The following is a 20335-nucleotide window of genomic DNA, read 5'->3' as shown; positions in this document are numbered from 1 at the left end:
AGGAAGAGACAGACACAAGGGTTTGGGTAACTAAAGGGCCACTTTCTTTCTTTATTACATTAACACAAGGGCTATAACATAACAGGCAGCACGGCAGGGCCAAGGGATGAAATACCCCTCCTCTGCCGCATGACGGGCGAGCCACCAGTCATGGCTTATACCCAGGTGGCCTAGCAAAGGTTATGCCCTGGAGTTCCAACCCCCCAGCCACATGGCTAATAGGCAAATCAATACATGCAAACCCAAGGCAGTCCACTTCATCACTCAACCGTCCCGCACGGTCCAGGAATGATTTAGCAAGTCCCCGTGCCCCAAAACTGGGGTGCTACAGGTTCCCACCGAGCTGCATAACAAAAGTTTAGGCCAAAACCCAGCTAACCTAAAAAGTAACCGACCTATTTAACCAGCCACACCCCAGCCAATTCCACAATCCCTTCTACAAACCATGTGAGGTAGGCGAAAAACACCACTTCCTATAGCCAAAACAAAAGTGGTGAAAAAATTCCTACCTGGTTTCCCAAAACTGAGAGCAACCAGCAGTCACCCACACTGCATCAAGGGCAGGAGGGAGGGCCGAGCATGAGACGAAGAATGAGAGGAGGGAGCGGAGCCCGCCTCTAGGGCGTGCCTGCTCCGCCCCCAACTCTGATGATGCCCTGCCCACTCCTCCTCCTTGTGAGGAGACAAAACGGCCCTGAGACGCAAGGCTATGCAGCCTGCCTCTGGATGGGAGCCGCATTGCCCCCCCAGACGGAAGGAAGAGACGGACACAAGGGTTTGGGTAACTAAAGGGGCACTTTCTTTCTTTATTACATTAACACAAGGGCTATAACATAACAGGCAGCACGGCAGGGCCAGGGGACAAAATACCTCTCCCCTGCCGCATGACGGGTGAGCCACCCTGCCCCTAGGTATAGCCAAAATACATGACTCGTACCCGGGCGGCCTAGCAAAGGTTATGCCCTGGAGTTTCGACCCCCAGCCACACAGCTAACGGGCAAATCAATCCATGCAAAGTCAAGGCAGTTTGCTTCATCACTCAACTGTTCCACACGTTCCAGGAATGTTTTAGCAAGACCCCGTGTCCCAAAACTGGTGCTACAGGTGCTCACCGAGCTGCATGATGAAAGTTTAGGCCAAAATCCAGCCATTGCAAGGCCAAGCCTCTGCTTAGGCAGCTGCACCCACTAAATGCCCAACACTTCCTTAAGCCGAAGTTTCAGGTCCTCTAAAAAGGCATCATTACCCTTGTCCGAAAGATGTACACCATCGCTCCTATATAAATCCGCGCAATCAGCCCAAATCCCAGGGTGAGGAAGAAAGTGGCCCAAACCCCCCTCGAGGGCTCTTTTAAGTTCTAATTAGCTTTGTGGCAAGCTTTTTCAATCTCTCGTGGGTCCCAAGCCGCATGCCATACCCGGCGTGGGATCATGGCGGACCACACGATCAAAGCCTGCGGCCAACGCCTCTTGATGACTCTAAAGTCATCTTTGGCCTGCAACACAAGGGCTTTTCTCTTGAGCAGGCCTAAATCATTACCACCCAGATGTATGGGTGGTAATGATGTGGCAGCATCACATGCACATCTTCAAACAAGAGGGGCAACAGGCCTGACCAATGGAGACCCCGCTGTCCATGCCATTCAGTGGTGGTCCACTTGCTGAGCCCCAGCTGTGACCTGGCCGAACTCCTCCTGGCTCTAAGGGCAGCCCAAAACACGAAGCCGTGTTCACATATGAAGACACGTCGTCTCTCTCCATGGACCACAGCACCTGAGAAAAGAAGAAACGATGAATAATATAGCCCCCTAATAACATGATGCCAATTCTCTTGGCTTGACTTTGCGAACGAAGATTTAAGAAAGGTGCAGTAGTCCACGTCTGCTGCAGGCTCGCTGGTGGCTGACAAGACCAATGCGGGACAGGCAGGTCCGGCCACAGTGGCTGCAGGGAAAAGTCTGATTTGGGGTTGGTGCTGTAGCAGTACGATTCTTCGTACGTGATGCCAATTACTGCAGCGTAAAAGGGCGAACATAGCCCTTATAGGCCGAGGAATGCCACCTACCAAGCTTCTGAATGGAAGGCAGGGAGTACCGTAGATGCTGCTCCAATATGGAAGGAATGGGTACCGAACTTAACTCCCGACAGGCCCAGCATAGCAAGGGCCTTGCACGTCACTGTCCAAAACTGATGCTTCGTCAGGGGACTGCAGTCCCTGTGATGGAACAACAGGCTGGCACCCAAACCATAAGCAACCATGTAGCGCACTAAAGCCGCTACGGGACAGATCTCGACATCAGAACAGGAACCCAAACTAATAGTATCCCCCCCGTTGCAGTTGATCGGTCTTGGAACGATGAACTGTAACATATACAGATCTGCCAGCCAGATGAATGTCTTGGGCCATCAAGGCCCTCCCTGAAACGTCCCATTTGGACTGAGCCACAAGCTCACTCACTCAGAGAGCCCTGAAGAAAGCCATGAGAGAGGCGGCGTGAAAGAGCAGCGTTTCGTACTCTGACATGCACACCTGGCCCCAGACCGATCGTAAACCCCTATGAACTGCAGGGGAAATTGGTTGCCTAGGGTCCCGCCTGGGCCCAACTTCTCTAGACCAACCTTCCAACATTTTCTGAATGCGGAAGTCACCAGTATTCTCCTGGAACCCAAAGCCTTACTAGCGAAGGCCAACACAGATAGCCAGCCCTGAATAGATTTGCTAATCCCCTGCGCCTTAAAGATACACTATAGTGGAGTAATTGCTCCACTGGAAGGGGCCATCCCCTTTGGTAACCAACTTTGCTCCTAAAACTTTCGAACTGGCAAACTGACCTATTGTATGATTTTCTGGTACTAGGAACAATGGCGAGACTTATTGCTCTGCTGGCCTCAACCCGCCAATCATCCATATGAACCCCAAAGGGCACTGAGGTCAGTGGGTAAAAACAAAATGACCATCCCTGGACCGAGAGAGGTCAAACTCCAAAACACCAGAGCACGGGCCTTTTCAGTTGCGGCACCTGCACTGTGGAACCAGCTTCCAGAGGAAGTGCGGGCCCTGTGGAACCTTGACCAGTTCCGCAGGGCCTGCAAGACCGCCCTTTTTAGACAAGCCTATAATGACATCGACTGCTGAGTTGCCTGGTACAAAGAACCACCATCTATAATATTATCTAAACTGGCAGAACCAGCGCCAGAACAGCCTTATTGCTGCCAGATATATATATACATATAGTGTAACTTAAATTATGCATTTAATTTAACTAACTGGTTTTTATATGTTTAATTTTAATTGTTAAATCCAAAGTTTTATTATTTATGTTAATGTATGAGCTGTTGTTAGCCGCCCTGAGCCGCCTAGGCGGGGAGGGCGGGATAGAAATAAAAGCTATTATTATTATTATTATTATTATTATTATTATTATTATTATTATTATTATTATTATTATTATTATTATTATTATTATTATATCCCGGGGGCATCATTGTTGGAAGAAGATTTGCATCTGGGGCCAGCTGGCAAAACCTCTGCATCTGTTTGTGGGAGAGATTGTCAGCTACCCCATTAGCCACCCCAGGCACATGCCTGGTAAAAAATAAAATTTTACGCCTCAAGCAACAGAGAGTGAAGGCCCACACCAGCTTCATCACCCTGGGGGATTTGGAAGTGAGGGAATTGATAACATGAACAAAAGCTAAGTTGTCGCACCAGAAGTGGACTGTGTGGTCTGCCAACTCATTCCCCCACAACCAAACGGCTACCAAGATCGGGAAGAACTCTAAGAAAGTCAAATCTCTGTTCCACCCTGCATCTACCCATTCCTGGGGCCATTCCTCTACACACCAGTGTCCGCGAAAGTAGACACCAAACCCAAGAGACCCTTCTGCGTCTGATGTAATTTGCAGCTCAGCTTCCAGCTGTAACTCAGCCCTCCAAAAGGAGACACCATTAAAGGAGGTTAAAAACTCCTTCCATAGTAAAAGATCCTCCTGCATGCTGCGTGAAATCCTGATTCGGTGATGCGGCTGGCGTAATCAAACCATTGCATCACACAATCTCCTCAAAAAGGGGGCAACCAGGAGCTACTACCTTACACGCAAAATTTAAGTGACCCACTAACTGCTGCAGCTCCCTCAAGGTCACCTTTCGACGCAGCAAAAACTGTCAGCCATTTCCTGCAGACCTAGAATTTTGTCCCTTGGGAGGCGTGAAGTTTGTTGAATCAAGTTCAACCCTCAGGAACGTCAATCACTGGATAAGGCCATCTGTCTTCTCGTGCTAGAGGAACGCCCAGTTCCACCAACTACGCTGCAATGGCCGCCGTCAAATGGGCGCACTGGCCGGAGCCTAAGGGGCCCGCAAACATGAAGTCATCCAGATAATGCACCACATTGCTCAAACAAGCCCGGCGGCACACCGCCCATTCTAAAAAGGAACTAAAGCGCACAAGAAACGGAGGACCCCATGGGCAGGACCCTGTCCATATAAAACCTCCATTCAAAATGAAAACCCAGCAATTCAAATTCCAAGGGGTGAACCGGTAGGAGGTGAAAGGCGGACTTTATGTCACACTTTGACAACTCAGCCCCTACCCCACAACGCCTTACCATCTGCACTGCTTGGTCAAAAGATGTGTACCTCACAGTACACAAATTTTCTGGTATAGCGTCATTCACCGATTCCCCATGGGGGTAAAATAAATGTTGAATCAATCTGAACTCACCTGGGGCCTTTTTAGCCACCAGGCCCAACGGGAAAACCCTCAAGGTATTCACAGGGGGTGCAGAAAATGGGCCAATCACCCTACCCTTGGCTAATTCCTTCCCAATCTTCTGACAAACTATGTGCTCCATCCCTACAACCGACTTCAAATTATTGGCGATAAATGACTTTCTGGGGCCCTGAAAAGGAATTCTAAACCCAAACTTAAAACCATTTAACAAATAAAGCTAATCTTCATCCCTTGGATAATCATGGAGCCATGCCTCAAGCACTGTCGACCTTATTGGGCTGGGACCCTTTACCAAATGGCTTATCTGTGCCTCCCGGCCCTCCTTGCGCTGTCCCCGCCTGAATCTACCCCTGGAACAATTAGTGAAGGAATGAGATCCCCCGCAAAGAAGTCACTCATGTTTGTATGGGCAGTTCTTTTTACCATACACCCCCTGGGACCCAAACTCCCAACTAAGCAGGCGGGATTGAACTACCTGCCCCACATTGCTGCGGGCACCAGAAGCAGTGGCTGTGCACTGAACAACATGTCCACTGTCTGACTTATCACCTAGGTTAGGTCATGCTGGAGACATAACCTGCAGCCACAGCTGTGGCTGAATCTGATCCCATTGAAGGGCCGGGTTCAAAGCTGCCCTCATTATGAACTCCTCATCATATTGAAGCCAGGCCAGGCCAATAAAGCTAGTATAGCTTTTGTAAATGATGTTGAAATACTGAAAAAGGGACATGTCCCTCCATGGTGGTGACCTAGCAATAATTCTGGCATAAATAATGAACCCGGGCACCCAGTTTGCCCATGTCCTGTCAACTTTCCACATCTTGATTTTCTCCTTTTCCCTATCAATCAAATCCTCTTTATCCTTTTTCTCCAGCTCCCTATAGAGCAGAGAGAATAGGTCCATGAATTCCCCTTTCAGTATCTTATCCTTGGTGGCCGGCAGCAAGTGATCCCCAAGAGCTAAGGCCAGATCACCAAAAGGTAAAGCCTTAGCTGGCACAGCGGAGTATAATGGACCCCAAGGATAAGAAACACCCCAGCCATCATAGGGTGCCATGGACGTTCCCGGGAACTGGCTGGGCAGGCCTCCCGAAGGACCCCAAGGGTCAGCCAGGTTAAAGCCCCAAGCCCAAGACTGGGAATTGTTAAAAGCTGCAGGCTGGCTATTGGCAACCGGCCCAAAGGTGGCCGACTGCCCCCACAGCCCCCAGGGCCAAGCTGTGATAGTGTGTTATGCAAACTCACCCCTGTCTGACTGCAAACTCTGCGAAGCATCCACATCAGGCACCTCCGCTGGAAGAGGTGACACACCCTCTGTTTTGTCTGTAGAAGACCTTCTTTCAAGAGAAGACAAACGATTAAGGTTTCCTTCCTGGAAGCGCTTCTTAGCAGCCCATTTGTCTGCCTTGGAAGTCACCCAATACGACCGGCTGCCTACTACTCGACCCCTCCAAAGCGGCTATTCTGGCTAACACAGACTGCTTGAAAGTGCCATCCTCCTTATCAGACGATGAAGGCAAAGGTTCTGACTGCTTAGGAACAGGCCGCTGCAGTCTTGGTGCAGGGCACTTGCCCTTGAATTTGCCCTATCCTTTAGGCATGATAATGTGCCCAATAACAATGAGAAGCCCGTCTACTGCCCTCACTGATGTGGCCCCCGCCATACCGGAGGCAGGTGATGAACGTTAAAGCTATCCTTGAAATGGCCGTCCCAAGCTATCCACAAAATGGCCACTCTTTTCCCCGGCAACAGGGAGGAAGAATCCCAATAAAAAGGCTGCCTTGAAATGGCCGCCCCGAGCTATCCACAAAAGGGCCACTCTTCTGCCCAGCAACAGGGAGGAAGAATCGAACAGCTCCAATAAAATGGCTACCCAATTAAACCCACGATTAGCTAAGGCCTCCTTCCAAAATGAACTGTCTGGAAGAACAGCCCCACACACTGTGAAGTAAGTATGGACTCCCCCAGAAGATTATATAAATGGGGGGGCAGAGTTGGCTCCTCAGCCAGCTTAACAGAGGGGAAAAAGGGGGGCAAACAGCACCCTCAAAAGGGAAGAGGCACTGCAAGATACCCTAAAACAAAAAGGGGAAGCACAAAAATGCCGGCCGCATGAAAACACTGCGGCCAGTGACAAACCGCCGCGTCAAAGATGCTACCGGAGATGCTCCTGACATGATGAGACTCCTCCTGAAGACCACCGCAGTTCGCTACATGCAGCCACGACAAAGTCCAACGCTCCAACCACCGCGGCCCAAAAAGTTGCGGTGACTGAGAACAGGCCTCGTGCAGGGAAAGAGCACACAAGAGCACGAGGCAAAGAATGAGAGGAGGGAGCGGAGCCCGCCTCTAGGGCATGCCTGCTCCGCCCCCACCTCTGATGATGCCCTGCCCGCTCCTCCTCCTTGCGAGGAGGCAAAACGGCCCCCAAACGCAAGGCTGTGCAGCCTGCATCTGGTTGGGAGCCACATTGTGCTGATAGAATGATGGTCCAGAGAGAAGAGGCATTTTGAAGTTGAAATCATGAAAATGTTTACATTACTGGAACACCCAGGTTAATGTGAACTTGATTCTTTTATTCATCCCCACTCTCAAGAATTGTTAAAACACACATCGACACCCGTATTTCCTGTATGACCTAACCCATTGTAAAAGCATGTCAAAAATCAACAATATTAAAAGTGGATTCAAGTTTCTCAGTGCAATATTGTACACTAAAGATAAACCTGTGTGCCCTTTGTTTGAAAGCAGAAGCTCATCTCTCTCTAAAGTGATATCAAACAGTATATTTCTTTTATTAAAAATGATTTGAAGACAAAAATCACCTCAGGCTTGGAATCTGAAATAAAAGGTGACAGACTAGCTTCACCACTTCAGTCCTACTTTTTAATACATTTAGTCAGGAGGGAACAGAGCAGCAGAGGTTATTTTTGCCCCCTCATCAGTGTTTTCAGAAGAGGCACCTTGAATGAAATGTCAGAAACCTTTTCAGCCTTTATGATGTGGATTATAGAAGGGGGGAGGTTGAAATACAAACTGTCTAGGAATAGAGCCATGAATAAATATTAAATGTTATTGTATATAAGCATCATAAAACTTTTTTTTTTAAAAGGACACTAAAATAGTATACAAATGCCTTTCACATAATTTTTCATACCCCTAAGCAGGGGAGGTGCAGCATCTTTATTATATTCCAAATGGAAGTTCAGGTGGTCTGGGGAAAAGTGGCACTTATATCAAAATGGCTTTAAAACAGGGTTTAGAAAATGAATTGAGGTCCATTTTAATGTAAAAAGCCAAATGTGGTTATATTTTAACAGGTATATGACGGAAAAGACAGCTCATCACGTCTCTTGGGGACCTTTACAAAAAGTGAATTGACGGGGCTTGTTCTCAATAGCACATCTAACCACTTATGGATAGAATTTAATACCAATGGATCAGATACAGACCAAGGATTTCAGCTTACATATACGAGTAAGTAGCCCTTGTGGCAATAGCTTTTTGGTGAAGAGGAAGTCAGAGGGAGGAACATGTTACTTAGCTGGCATGATTTAACATAAAATCCTAAGGATTAGTTCTTACTACCTACTGTGTTTATGAGATTGAATTTTAATCCCTTTCATTGAAATTCAGACATATGGTTTAAAAGCAATATTTTCAACTTCAGCACATTATTTTGTGAGCACACCATTAGGGACAAATAAAGAGAAAACTGTGAGAAACAATATACTTGGTTTAGGTATATCAGTGGTATCTTATGGCTAAATCTTACACAATTGGATGTTCATGTGATAACAAAGCATCATTCATTGCTTTGACAGTTGTATTACAGGATGGAACACTGATCAGCCTTCTCTGTAGAGAACAAAATATATATGTGAGAGCAGATTAGTGAGACTTTCCAGGGACTAGCAATTAACTCGGCTGGTTCCCCTTTGAAGGAGAAAGCGCTTGAGGTTTATAGCATTTTGTAGTATTTTATTTATTTATTTACAAATACACAGGTAGAACACAGCTGAAGGTGAAAATCAAATCTGTCTATAAGATAGTATTCTTAGGATGACCTTATAAACCAAAATTCATAAACAGGGATGTAACTCTAATTAGGAACCCTACTTTGTGACTTTCTATTTTCCAGATTTAATAATATGGCAACAAGCCTTTGGACTTCACATTAAACATTTTCTTTAAGCAAACTAAAGTTTATAAATGTTGAGTAAGAATGATATCTGAATGTAGCCTACTTGTATTGAGTTTAAGACTGAAATTCTAGTGCCTATATAACCTATTAAAAATTATGTCTCCCCCACAGTAACTTACAGGGCTGTTGTAAGCAAAATTATATCCTTCTAAGTCAGCCTTGGTAGACTGGTGTCATTCTGTTTAGGATCATGTTGTAAATTACCCTATTGCTTGATAGTCACTTTCAGTCTAACCTACTCACGAGGTTGTTATGGGGATAAAATAGAGGGGAGAACTAGGGATGCTGGCTTCAGCTAATTGGAGGAACAGCAAGATGTAATGGGGAGGGAGAATTAAAAGAAGACAATATAAGTGTAAAGGATTAAGGTTTAATTCATTGTCCAAAGTTGGGTCTCTGCAGTGGAAAATAGGCCCATGCTACCTATTTTGAGACCCATGCCATTTGCCTCCCTTCTCTGTGTTGACAGCAGATGTAGGACATTTTTGAGTGTAAGAGTACCATATATCAACTTCCTGAGCAGTGCAAAGTACCACTGAAGTAATAGTTAATACAATTCATACAGTACTTTTTGAAAGAGAGATGTACAGGTATACTATTTAAATAATGATTGCCCAGACCTGAATAGCCCAGGCTATCCCAATTTTATCAGATCTTGAAAACCAAGCAGGGTCAGCCTTGTTTAGTACTTGAATGGGAAACTACTAAGGAAGTGTAAAGTTGCTACACAGAGGTAGGCAATGACAGACTATATCTGAATGTCTCTTGCCTTCACAGCTCTATGGGGTTGTCTTAAGTTGACTGCAACTTGATGGCGCTTCTGGCCATCAATAATGAGTGTGTCTTTATTTTAGTTTCCTGAGTGATGAATCTATAGCATCTTGAATAACTTTGGTACATATTCTTGGGTTGAGGATATTCCCTCATGTTTCTGACTAGCTATACCAAGGGTGGCCAAAGTGCAGCTCGGGAGCCACAGGTGGCTCTTTCATACATATTGTGAGGCTCTTGAAGCCCCTACTACTGCACAGAGAAGGCATTTGTTCTTTGTATCACTTCTCCAAGCCAAGCAAGCCAGCAGCTTGGAGAATGCATTTAAAGTTAAAGTTGCTTCTTTCCACCTCTCCCTCCTTCCTCCATCTATTTCCCTCCCTCCCTTTCTTGCGGCTCTCAAACATCTGACGTTCATGTCTTGTGGCTCTCAGACAGCTGACATTTATTCTATGTTGCTCTTACATTAAGCAAGTTTGGCCATCCCTGAGCTATACCAAAATTCAGCTTTCTTTCTACCTCTCCCTCCTTCCTCCATCTATTTCCCTCCCTCCCTTTCTTGTGGCTCTCAAACATCTGACGTTCATGTCTTGTGGCTCTCAGACATCTGACATTTATTCTATGTTGCTCTTACATTAAGCAAGTTTGGCCACCCCTGAGCTATACCAAAATTCAGCTTCAGAACTCTTATTGGCATTACTTTAGAGTACATTATTTTATGACTATATATTTGAGGGAAAGGTACACTTATGCCCATTTTTTTACTTCACTAGGGTTGCTAGGTCTTGCCTGGCTCCCAGCAGGGGATGTCCCTCGTGTGCATGATGTGATGTCATTACCTGAAAGTCATGTCATCGTGCTGGGCATGTTGCACAGAGGATGCTCTAGCATTTGGGTTAAAAATATTATTATTATATTATTATTACTTGCTTGATATTGTGTGATGATATTTTTATATGTTTATAATCTGTATTACATATGAAATTTTAATAAAAGTTATTTATTGTTTTAAAAAAAACCTCTATGGCATCATAGCATTTTTAACCCAGATGTTAGAGCATCCCCTGTGCTAAGTGCCCAGTGCAATGATGTCACTTCCTGGTGATGCCATCATGCCAGGCTCATTGGGTGCCAATGGAACTCTTCAGGGGCGGGGATCCCCCTACCGGTCAACTCTGTGCTGGCAGGTTGGGGGGCTTCTAAACTGGGGAAAAACCTGCCTCCAGCATGAGGCTGGGAACCCTAGACTTCAGTAGTAATTCTGTAAGGTTAAACTTGGTATCCATTATGTTATAGCTCTCTGGGTGTGGTGGAAATATTTTCACCAGATGGGGGCATACTTTGATGCAGAATTTTGAAGATGAACTGTACAAATGTTTTCAGATCTATGTGCGTATGAAGAAAATATGTGCACAATTTAAGCACTGTAAGAAATACAAGTAGCTTAATATCCTAAGAACACTGAGAGCATTTCTAATTAATCATCGCTATTTCTTTTTCACAAATGCATGTGTTCCATCACAGATCCTGTAGGCATACAAAATAAGTTACAGAGACATTTTTTCTGAAGTTCCCTAAGCAAGAAATCATCTTGGGGTTCTTTTTAAAAGTTTATGAATCACATTCCGTTTCCCTTTCATTCCTCTTTTTAAAAGACAAAAAGAAAAAGAAAAAAAGCATTTCAAAGGCTTTTTGTAAATTTGGTAAAACAAATCACGCCAGAAACTTGGGAGGTATCACTAGGTAAGTGTGAAAAAGAAACACAGATTAAGAAAAATGCTGTGCTTTGGCCATTACTTCTTTGAATCAAACCAAGAAAAGACAATATTACTACAGCAGTTGCAGTTTTAATAATTTCCTGGGTATTCCCCCCTCCCAATTAAAAGGTGTCTTGCCGTGACACCTGTAGTTGCTGTGGAGAAAAGATGATATAGCCTCAGGCATCCCCACAGTTGGACCTGTCTTTAAAGTTCTCAGACCAGCTGGAAGGCATTGTCACCACAGCATAAGGTGCTAATATTCTCTGCTGCCTGGCTGACTATCCTGAATGTTAAAAATGACATTTGGGATAAAGTGAGAATTGCTTATTGAGCCAGGTTGGCAAGTGCTATAGGAGACGTAGCAAAAGGGTATTGTTGTACCTTCATTAGTAATTGTGAAGTCCATGCAATTAGCATTGCCAACTTCCAGGTGAGGCCTGGAGATTTCCCAGAATTACAATTGATCTCCAGACTACTGGGATCAGTTCCGTGGGGGAAAATGGTTGCTTTGTAGGGTAGACTCTATGGCAGGGGTGGTCAAACTTTGGCTCGGGAGCCACATGTGGCTCTTTCACATATATTGCGTGGCTCTCAAAGCTCCCACTGCCCATTGGTTGGCTTGGAGAAGGCAGTTGTCTCTTTATATTGCTTCTCCAAGTCAATCCAATCAGCAGCTTGGAGAATGCATTTTAATGTTAAAGTTGCTTTCTTTCCACCTCTCTCCCTCCCCATATATTTGATTTCCTTCCTCCCTCCCTGCCTCCAGCTCTCAAGCATCTGACGTTCATGTAGTGGCTCTCAGACATCTGACATTTATTCTATGTGGCTCTTATGTTAAGCAAGTTTGGCCTCCCCTGCTCTATGGTATTATACCCCACCGGATCCACTTCCAAATCTCTAGGTATTTCCTAGTTGTCATGGGATGAGGGCCTCAAAGTGTGTCTCTGGACCCAGGGACTCTCATGGGGTAACATAGCTGCTCCAAGCATATATCTAGTATGGTGCAGAGGCAGCATGTCTATGTCTGGGTAAGGGTGGATGAAGATAACAGGCTGTCGGATAAACCATGGGGGTTAGACCTTTGGTGTATTGCAGGAGATACAGCTAAATAAGCAGCAGGAGGTTGGCTTTCCGGTGTGCAGAAAAGGTTAATGTGAAGAATCAAGCAGCTTCTTTTGCAAGTGCTGGAAGAAAGGGACAAGGACCTGTAACCTTGGCTGTAATCTGAGCCAATGGTAGAGAGGCTGAAGATGTTCCAAAGTTTTGGCTTCAGTCTCCTTTGTCATTCAGACAAGCTACCAGTTCCCGGAGGAAGAGGTGAGGGGAAGGTCAATGGGTGCTGAAACCAGCATTAGTGAAGGCAAATCAGGACATAGTGATTGCCTACAAAATGAATCTTGGCTTCACAAACCTACCTTAGATAAATTAATGTGCTGTGTCTGAACAAAGCCAAGTATTTAAAAAATGCCTTGATGAACTGGATATGGCTCACAAGCCTTAACCTCTCCCAACACCATTTAAGAATAATATCTAGACACATATCTCATCAGACACTTATAAACTAAATTTGCAATTCCCCTTTGATACTACTACGAATTACCATATATCTGAGTTATAAAATAGTACTGCTTAGTTGTACACATGAGCAGCACCATTTGGGGGAAATGTTAATCTTCCATCACAAATATTTAGAAGCACATGACATATACCAGAATTGAAGCTGTTATGTTAGATGTACTAATGGTATTTAAAAAAAATGGTATTTTAAAATTTAGCAAGGTTTTTCCTTTTAAGATGTGTACGTATGTGTGTATATTTGTGTGTGTATAAAGTTCTGTCAAATTGCAGCTGGTTCATGGCGACCCCAGGAAGTGACTTTCAAGGCAAGTGAGAAGCAGAGGTGTGGTTTGCCATTGCCTCACTGTGCAAAGACTTCCTTGGTGGACTCTCTTGGTGATCTTCCAAGTACCGACCATGCTTAGCTTCCAGCATATGACAAGATCAGACTACATTATTGTCAAGGAGTCCAAAGCTGAACCCTATGGGTCATAGAATCATAGAGTTGGAAGGGGCCTCCAGGGTCATCTAGTCAAACCCCCTGCACAATGCAGGAAACTCACAAATACCTCCTCCTAAATTCACAGGATCTTCACAGGGTCCCCAGGGCTGTTGTACACAAGTGACCAAACCTTTATTTACTTTTTAAAATTTTATGAAGTTTAATTTCTGTCAAGGCCAAATATTTATTCTACAGGCAACAAAATGTTCTAAAGTCACACAGCAGGAAAAACAAGAAATCTAGTTTAACTAACACACTTTCAAGTTTTGTATTAAATGGAACAAATCTTATGTCAAAAGTCAAAGGCCACAGTTTATGCATTCGCTATGTTGCTGTCTATTGCAATATAACCATATCTTAATCCAGGCCTTCTCTCCATCAGAATCTAAGCTAGCTTCCTTTTTCAGGCTTTTAGCTTAATTATAGTTTTTTAAAAAGTCAAGCAACATTAGGTGATGATGACACCAAGTTAGGACACACTCTTGGTGGAACCCTCTAGAAAATTACCTCAGCGCTCCTGATTTTCCCCCTCCTATCTTGTGGGCTACAGGTTCTCATGAGAAGCTAATTACCACATTGCCAGCTCTGGCCTTAAAGCTGATAAGGACTATATAGGCAAGGAGACCAACTGGTAACACCTGCAGTATAGTACAAGCAGGCCTCAGATTCAGTGGGAGCTCATGGGAGCACAGCTCCTGAACCTTTCTGAGAGTTCCACCTCCTCCTTCTGAGAGTTACACTTCCTTGTCCATTGAATAGTATGTGCAGCTGCATAACAATTCCTGGATGAGTTCCACCACCTATTTTTCTACAAAATGCCCCTTGAGTACAAGCCTGATACCATTCTCATTAACCCTTGGAGGGAAAGGGTGCTTTGCTTCACAATCATACTGCCTTCCCTCCCTCCTTTCAAGGTATCAGTAGGAACTCTACACTGCCAAAAAAGTACTTTCACTTGTGCCCACAGCTAAAAAAAAAAATGTAATCCTTAAATATGCTCCCCATGGTGTCTTGGAATTATTTACTTTTAAAAACCTACTTTAAACAAAATCTGCCATTGGGTCCAATATTTTTGAGTTCCTTATATAATCTACTTGAAAATGTTAATCCTACACTCTAATTAATATGCAAAACTTCTGGACCGAGATCAGAGGCAAATGGGACTTTAAGGAGCGTATCTATGTAAATGCCATCAAAAATGTTACTATCATATCCTTAAGATACAAATTCAGTATGCATGTAAAACAACACATGCTCTACTAAATCCTGTGATTATCTCTTTTCTTATTGTTGACTTCAAAAGTATAATTATATTGGAAATTGCATTGCAAGAAGATTTATACATCCAAAACCGAAAGTGAGTAATAACAGAAAAACACCATGGATTTCACATCAGATTCCATTTGCCTGACCCTCACACAAAAAGGTTGAAAGTGTTTTCATGAGGACACATTGCATTAGATATCTGACTAAATATATTATTAACACAATAAAGATGTCTTAACCTATTGTGATGGCAAGGAGGATTTTTTCCCATACCTCTTTAATTACTTTCAGGAAAGCTGTTCAGTAGCAGTGCTGGTGGAATGGGAGGCTGCATTCAGGCATTCAGTTTACACATTTGCATTGTGAAAGAGCATGAGCATGCTGAAGGTTGTAGTCAGGTGTCCAGTTTACCTCTTTACACTGTAAAAGAACATAAGAGTGTTAAAGGTTGCTCATGGAGACAATTTGACATTCCTTTTTGTTTTCATTTTGTATTGCAATTAATGGTATATTTTAGACTTAGTGTCTAGCTGTGTTCAGGCTGTGAGCACTTTGGAAATATTGAAAACAGGTAGTAGGCATCACCTCAAAACCATTGCCATAGGAGTTTAAGCCAATCAAAGAATATTAAGAGGGACCAATCCAGGCAGCCTCCTATGATGGAGGCATCTGTTTCTGAATGGCCTCTTGTCAGGCCCATAGCCACAGAGAGGGGCTGTAGGGGCCCCGCCCCAACTTCTGGGTGGGGTGCCACAGCTCAGGACCCCCAACCAGCCATGGGGCCTCTTCCACTACCCCTCCCCCCACAATTCAAATTGCACTGAAGTTTGGAAGAAGCAGCTGCCAGCCTCCCAGCACTATTTAAAGGGCCTGCCAATCAGCTGGTTGGCGAGGCCTTTAAATTGCTCCTGCTGCACCTCCCATGCAGTTTGAATCTCAGGGAGGAGGTGGTGGCAAATAGGATGTAAGATTTTTTGGGGGTAGAAGATTCATAGCTACATGTCTGAAGAGTAAAAGTCCTTGGAGGAGAGGGACAAGATAACTCGCATGTTGGGTGTGTGGTTGGATCCAGGAACACACAACACTGTGCATGTCCGGAGTGCCTCCTTAAGTAGGCAAAACGTATCCTGAGGCTTAGGTGGTCAGGATTCAAGATGGAATTCCCATTGCATAGTGAGGGTGAGCTGAATGCTTCTTGGGTGTTAGACACAAAAGTGTAATGTTCTATGTTTGCTTAGAGATTGGGGCCGGGAGGTGGCTAGTTGGTAAAAATTGTGAAGTTAATTATTTTCTTGATAGTCTGAAGCTGAGCAGAGGAAAGGCAGATTAAGACAATCAACTAAAAGAATAGTTTTCAGGAAATATGTGATTAGATGGAGGGGAGAGGTTCTGCTGAACCTGGAATGTGACAGTGTTGACAGCAGGGGACATAGTATCAATCATAATCTGGACACATACCGACGAAGATGGGCTAGAGGCATAATCCTGTGTTCATGCTTTCTGTCAGACAATAGCCAGACTTTTAGTACATTGGAAACTGGGATTTTTTGATTATAGCAATTGCTTATCCTTGTTTCACCAGGTAGGAGAGGAGACTGAGGGTGGGGGGGGGGCGTTGCGCAGAGGAATGTGACAAACAGCCCTTTCTCTGGCACCTGTATCTCTCTCTTGTCTAGCAATAGCTGTTAGCAGGCCTACCTTTAGTACCAAGCTTGGTTTTCTGGGGACACTGCTGTGGAGAACTTTTAGCATGCTGGTGTCGCTGTTCTGGTGGAAAGACCACCCCTGGATTCAGGACTGTTGCCATGGCTACAGTAGTATTTGTATTACGTATTAAATCATATGTAATATATTGAGTCAATACATCTCAGACAGTATGTTCCTGTATGCCAAAGCTTGCAAGATATTAGGAAGAATAAAGTGCTCTGAACATTTAGTAATCCCTATAGTATTGTAAACCTTTGTTATTTACTGAAAAGTGTGTGTGGGAGAGAGAACTGATGGATGTAATTCTGATGCCAGAGATACTTAACTTGTTATGTTCTCTGCAGTCAGACTACATAACACTTCACCCCAGGTAAGCAGTCTGATCAGATTAGAATTTGAGATAAACTGACAGCAACCTTAAAACTTTTTTTTTTTGCTTTTAAATGCCCTCAAAAAAGCTAAGGAGTTAGAATTAAAATCAAAATGGCAAATGCATTTTCTATGAGACATTTGATGAATTTTGACACACAGAGAGCTAGAGTATCTTATTGTGCTGTTGGTATTCACATATATTTCCTTTATGGCCCCACTACCTGAACTCAGATTTTTCTTGTTTATAACTTTGAAAGATATCTCGTCATTTCACAATTCAGAAATACAGCTCATTTGGCATTTATATAGTACAGGATGCCCTTAAAAGGGTGTGTGTGTGGGGGGGGGACTGCATGGTGTGATAATAAAACACAATAGAAATAGACTGTAGAGGGGAAAAACTGTATTCTGGCCTCTCTCAGTTCATTCCGTTTGTTTTGTTCTGTCAATGAAAGAGTCAGACAATTACTCACAACAGCCATCATATCCTTTAGTCATAAAACCGAAGCCGTGGTGGCAATTTCCAGCATCCTGATTCGTTGCAGTCACTGGAACTGTACTGCACAAAGTATTGGCTGACACTCTATCACCACTCTCCCCTGTCATTGGGTAGCCTCTTTGTGACCCACCTACTGCTGGCCCTGGCAGGCCAGAACCTCATCAGAAGGCCAATAACCTTTGAGCAAGACAGTTCTCTCCTGAGAGGTTCTCCTTTAGCCTTACTGATTACTACTGCCTCTCTTCAGTCAATCTCCCCCCCTCTAAACAATGCTGCTACCGTTTTGCTGTCTCCAACTAACACTCTCCGCCAAAGCTGTACCCCCCCACCCCCAATCCCCTTCCCTACCGTTCAGGGGGTGAGGTATATATATTCTATTTATAAATATGCCAGAAACTCCTTCTTATGGGGCAATATTCCACCTCTTCATTTACAGGACAGTCTGTGGTTGAATCCAGTGTGAACTAATATCATGTGGCAGACATACTTCCTTAAGTAACATTGAACATCGTTTAATAACTATATAACTGAAGCAAACTCTGACAGAAAACAGTTAAATATTGTCAATGGACAGAAAAGGAATGTTCCATCACAACAGGGGGAAAGGGAAGTTCAGCACCAGAGAAACACACTATCTATATTCTGTACTCTCTATAATCAAGCCCCCTTTCCACCTGCAAATAGTCTTCTCTCTTTCTATTCAAATTAGGTTACTGTGGGCTGCTTGCTTTAAGAGGCAGAAAGCCATTTGAAGCTCCCTTTTGCTCCCCCATCCACCTGCAAGTGGGAGGGGTTGAAAGGAAGGCTCCTAATAGTTGCATACCTTCCTACCTGCTTGCCTGTCTTCTTTTCATTTCTCTGTCTCCTTGTCTTCCTTCCTTTCTATTTATTTTATTCCTTTCTCCCAAACTTTTACATAATTCTCACTTTATTCATTCCTCTCATTATTTCTGTTGCTCTCTCTGCCTTTGGCTGTTTCTACACTTGAAAGGTGAAAGTGCCTGGGGAGGAGGGGTTAGCTTCTCCGAGCTGGGCTTTCCTTGCAAGGGAGACCTGACTCAGAGGAGAACACACCCCGCCCGGCTGCTGTCTCCTTCAAGGTGAAAGCAGCTGGGCAGGGCGTCAGCACTGAGCGTGATTCAGAGGAGAACGCCTTTGCTATGTGTTCTCAGAGGTGCTCCATGCCTCTAAAAGCGCACTGTGTAGGCATGGTTCAGCCAGAGCCCACCCAGCCCTCCTTCCATGTTGCATCATCTGCTCTCCCCGCAGGCAGGAGTGCAGTGGCAGGGCAGGCATGGGTGGGGGAGCGCGGAGCAGGTGCCAGCCTGGGGTGCCCAAGGCCCTAGCACTGGGCCTGCCTATATCCCGGGCAGGCAAAAAAGGCAGTGGTTATACGTGCACTGCTCAGAGGCTGCCTTCCTTTGCAAACAAATGCAGCCTTTGAGTGGCAGAGAGGCGCCTCACTTCCCCCTTCACCTGCCTGGGTCCTGGGCAGGCAAAAGAGGTGGTGCACAGCAGCAACGTGTGCACCATCATGAGGGGCGAGGGTCCTTGCCTGGAGCAGCAGGACCCATGTCCAATACATGGGAGTAGGCAAGGTTGGTGGTAGCCTGGGGCACCCCCTCCCTGCCACTCTTGGCTGAGAGCAGCTGGACGGCATGTCGGTGGCACTCTCCACCGAGCCTGGCTTCCCTCACAAGGAAAGCTGGGCTCAGAGAAGAATGCACTCCACTTGGCTGTACCCCTCCCCCATTATTCTGTGGGGTTTTGGACTTGTTTCAGGGCTTTGAGCCTCCATAGACATGGGAACACACACACACACACACATGTGGGAAGGATGGAAAGCTGGTGTCTGTTTAAGCTGCAGGGTGGGTGGTAAGACAGCAAGGGGTAAGGAGCAGTGTTCTCTCTGAGCTAGCAGGAGCTAGCTCACAGATTTTAAACCTCCAGCTCACACTTTATTGTCTTAGCTCAGGAATAATGGCTCCAGAGCACAATAATTTATGCAGTAGCTCACAACTTTAATGTCAATAGCTCACAAAGTAGAATTTTTGCTCACAAGACTCTGCTGCTTAGAGAGAACATTGGTGAGGAGGTGAGTGGAAGCCAAGGTTGGGGTGGGTGGGTTCAGAGCGGGGTCTACCAGACCCAGGCTTTTACTGTGTAAGCTGGTTGGGTGATTTCGGGCCAGTGACTGACTTTCTGCCTAACCTAACTTACAAGGTTGTGCAGATCATAGTGGGGAGAGAATGATGTAAACTGCTTTGGTCTTCCCTCCCACCAGTGTGAAGAAAGATTGTCCTTTTCCTATGCAGAAGCTACAAGAAGGGGGAAGGGGATGGAAAACTGAAAAAGGGAAGGAGATATGGTTGCCAACTCCAGGTTAGGAAATTCCTGGAGATGTAAGGGATGTTAGAGGAGGGATGAGTTCTCAGACAGATACAATGCCATTTCCTCCTTGGGAACCACTGTTACCAATTTCCAAGTGAGGTTTACATCTGTGGTGCAAAAGCCGCGACACTTCCTGGTTCCTCGGAGCAGTTGGTGGGAAATCTGCGCAGACGCTGCGCGGTGAAGAGGGACGTCGCTCCGAGGTAAGCAGGAGAATGGGCAGGGTGGCACAAGAGCGATGGCAGCAAGTGATGGTGGGGGGGCTGGAAAGGTAAAACAGGGGGAAGAGCTTTGAGACTCGAAATGACTTAAGGATCCGTATCTATGATTGTCTGACCTCATTTATGGCCGTTTTCCCACTGAGCTTACCTCGGAGCGACGTCCCTCTTCGTCGCTCCGAGGTAAGCTCAGTGGGAAAACGACCTATGACTATCAATTGTTGTGGACATTGTTCACCGAAGAGACAGTAGGAATAAGAGTGTTTTGTGGATGGAGAAATCTTTGTATGGTCTCTCATAGTTTGTACAGTTCAAATATTTTTATTTATTACTTATACTGTATTTTGGATTTGAT

At 45.1% G+C, this 20335-nt stretch overlaps 1 protein-coding gene across 1 annotated transcript in view; it reads left to right on the top strand.

Moving 5' to 3' along the window:
- Window positions 1–20335, top strand: part of CSMD1 (CUB and Sushi multiple domains 1) — a 1753937-nt gene that overhangs the window by 1415457 nt on the left and 318145 nt on the right. The window contains exon 23 of the mRNA XM_060234944.1: window positions 8054–8210. Coding sequence (XP_060090927.1) covers window positions 8054–8210 — 157 coding nt within the window. The remainder of the gene's footprint in view (window positions 1–8053; window positions 8211–20335) is intronic.

This window comes from Heteronotia binoei, chromosome 1, assembly GCF_032191835.1.
Source record: "Heteronotia binoei isolate CCM8104 ecotype False Entrance Well chromosome 1, APGP_CSIRO_Hbin_v1, whole genome shotgun sequence".
Taxonomy (NCBI): Eukaryota; Metazoa; Chordata; class Lepidosauria; order Squamata; family Gekkonidae; genus Heteronotia; species Heteronotia binoei.
Note: the sequence above shows the minus strand (reverse complement) of the source record. Positions and strands in the feature narration are given on the sequence as shown.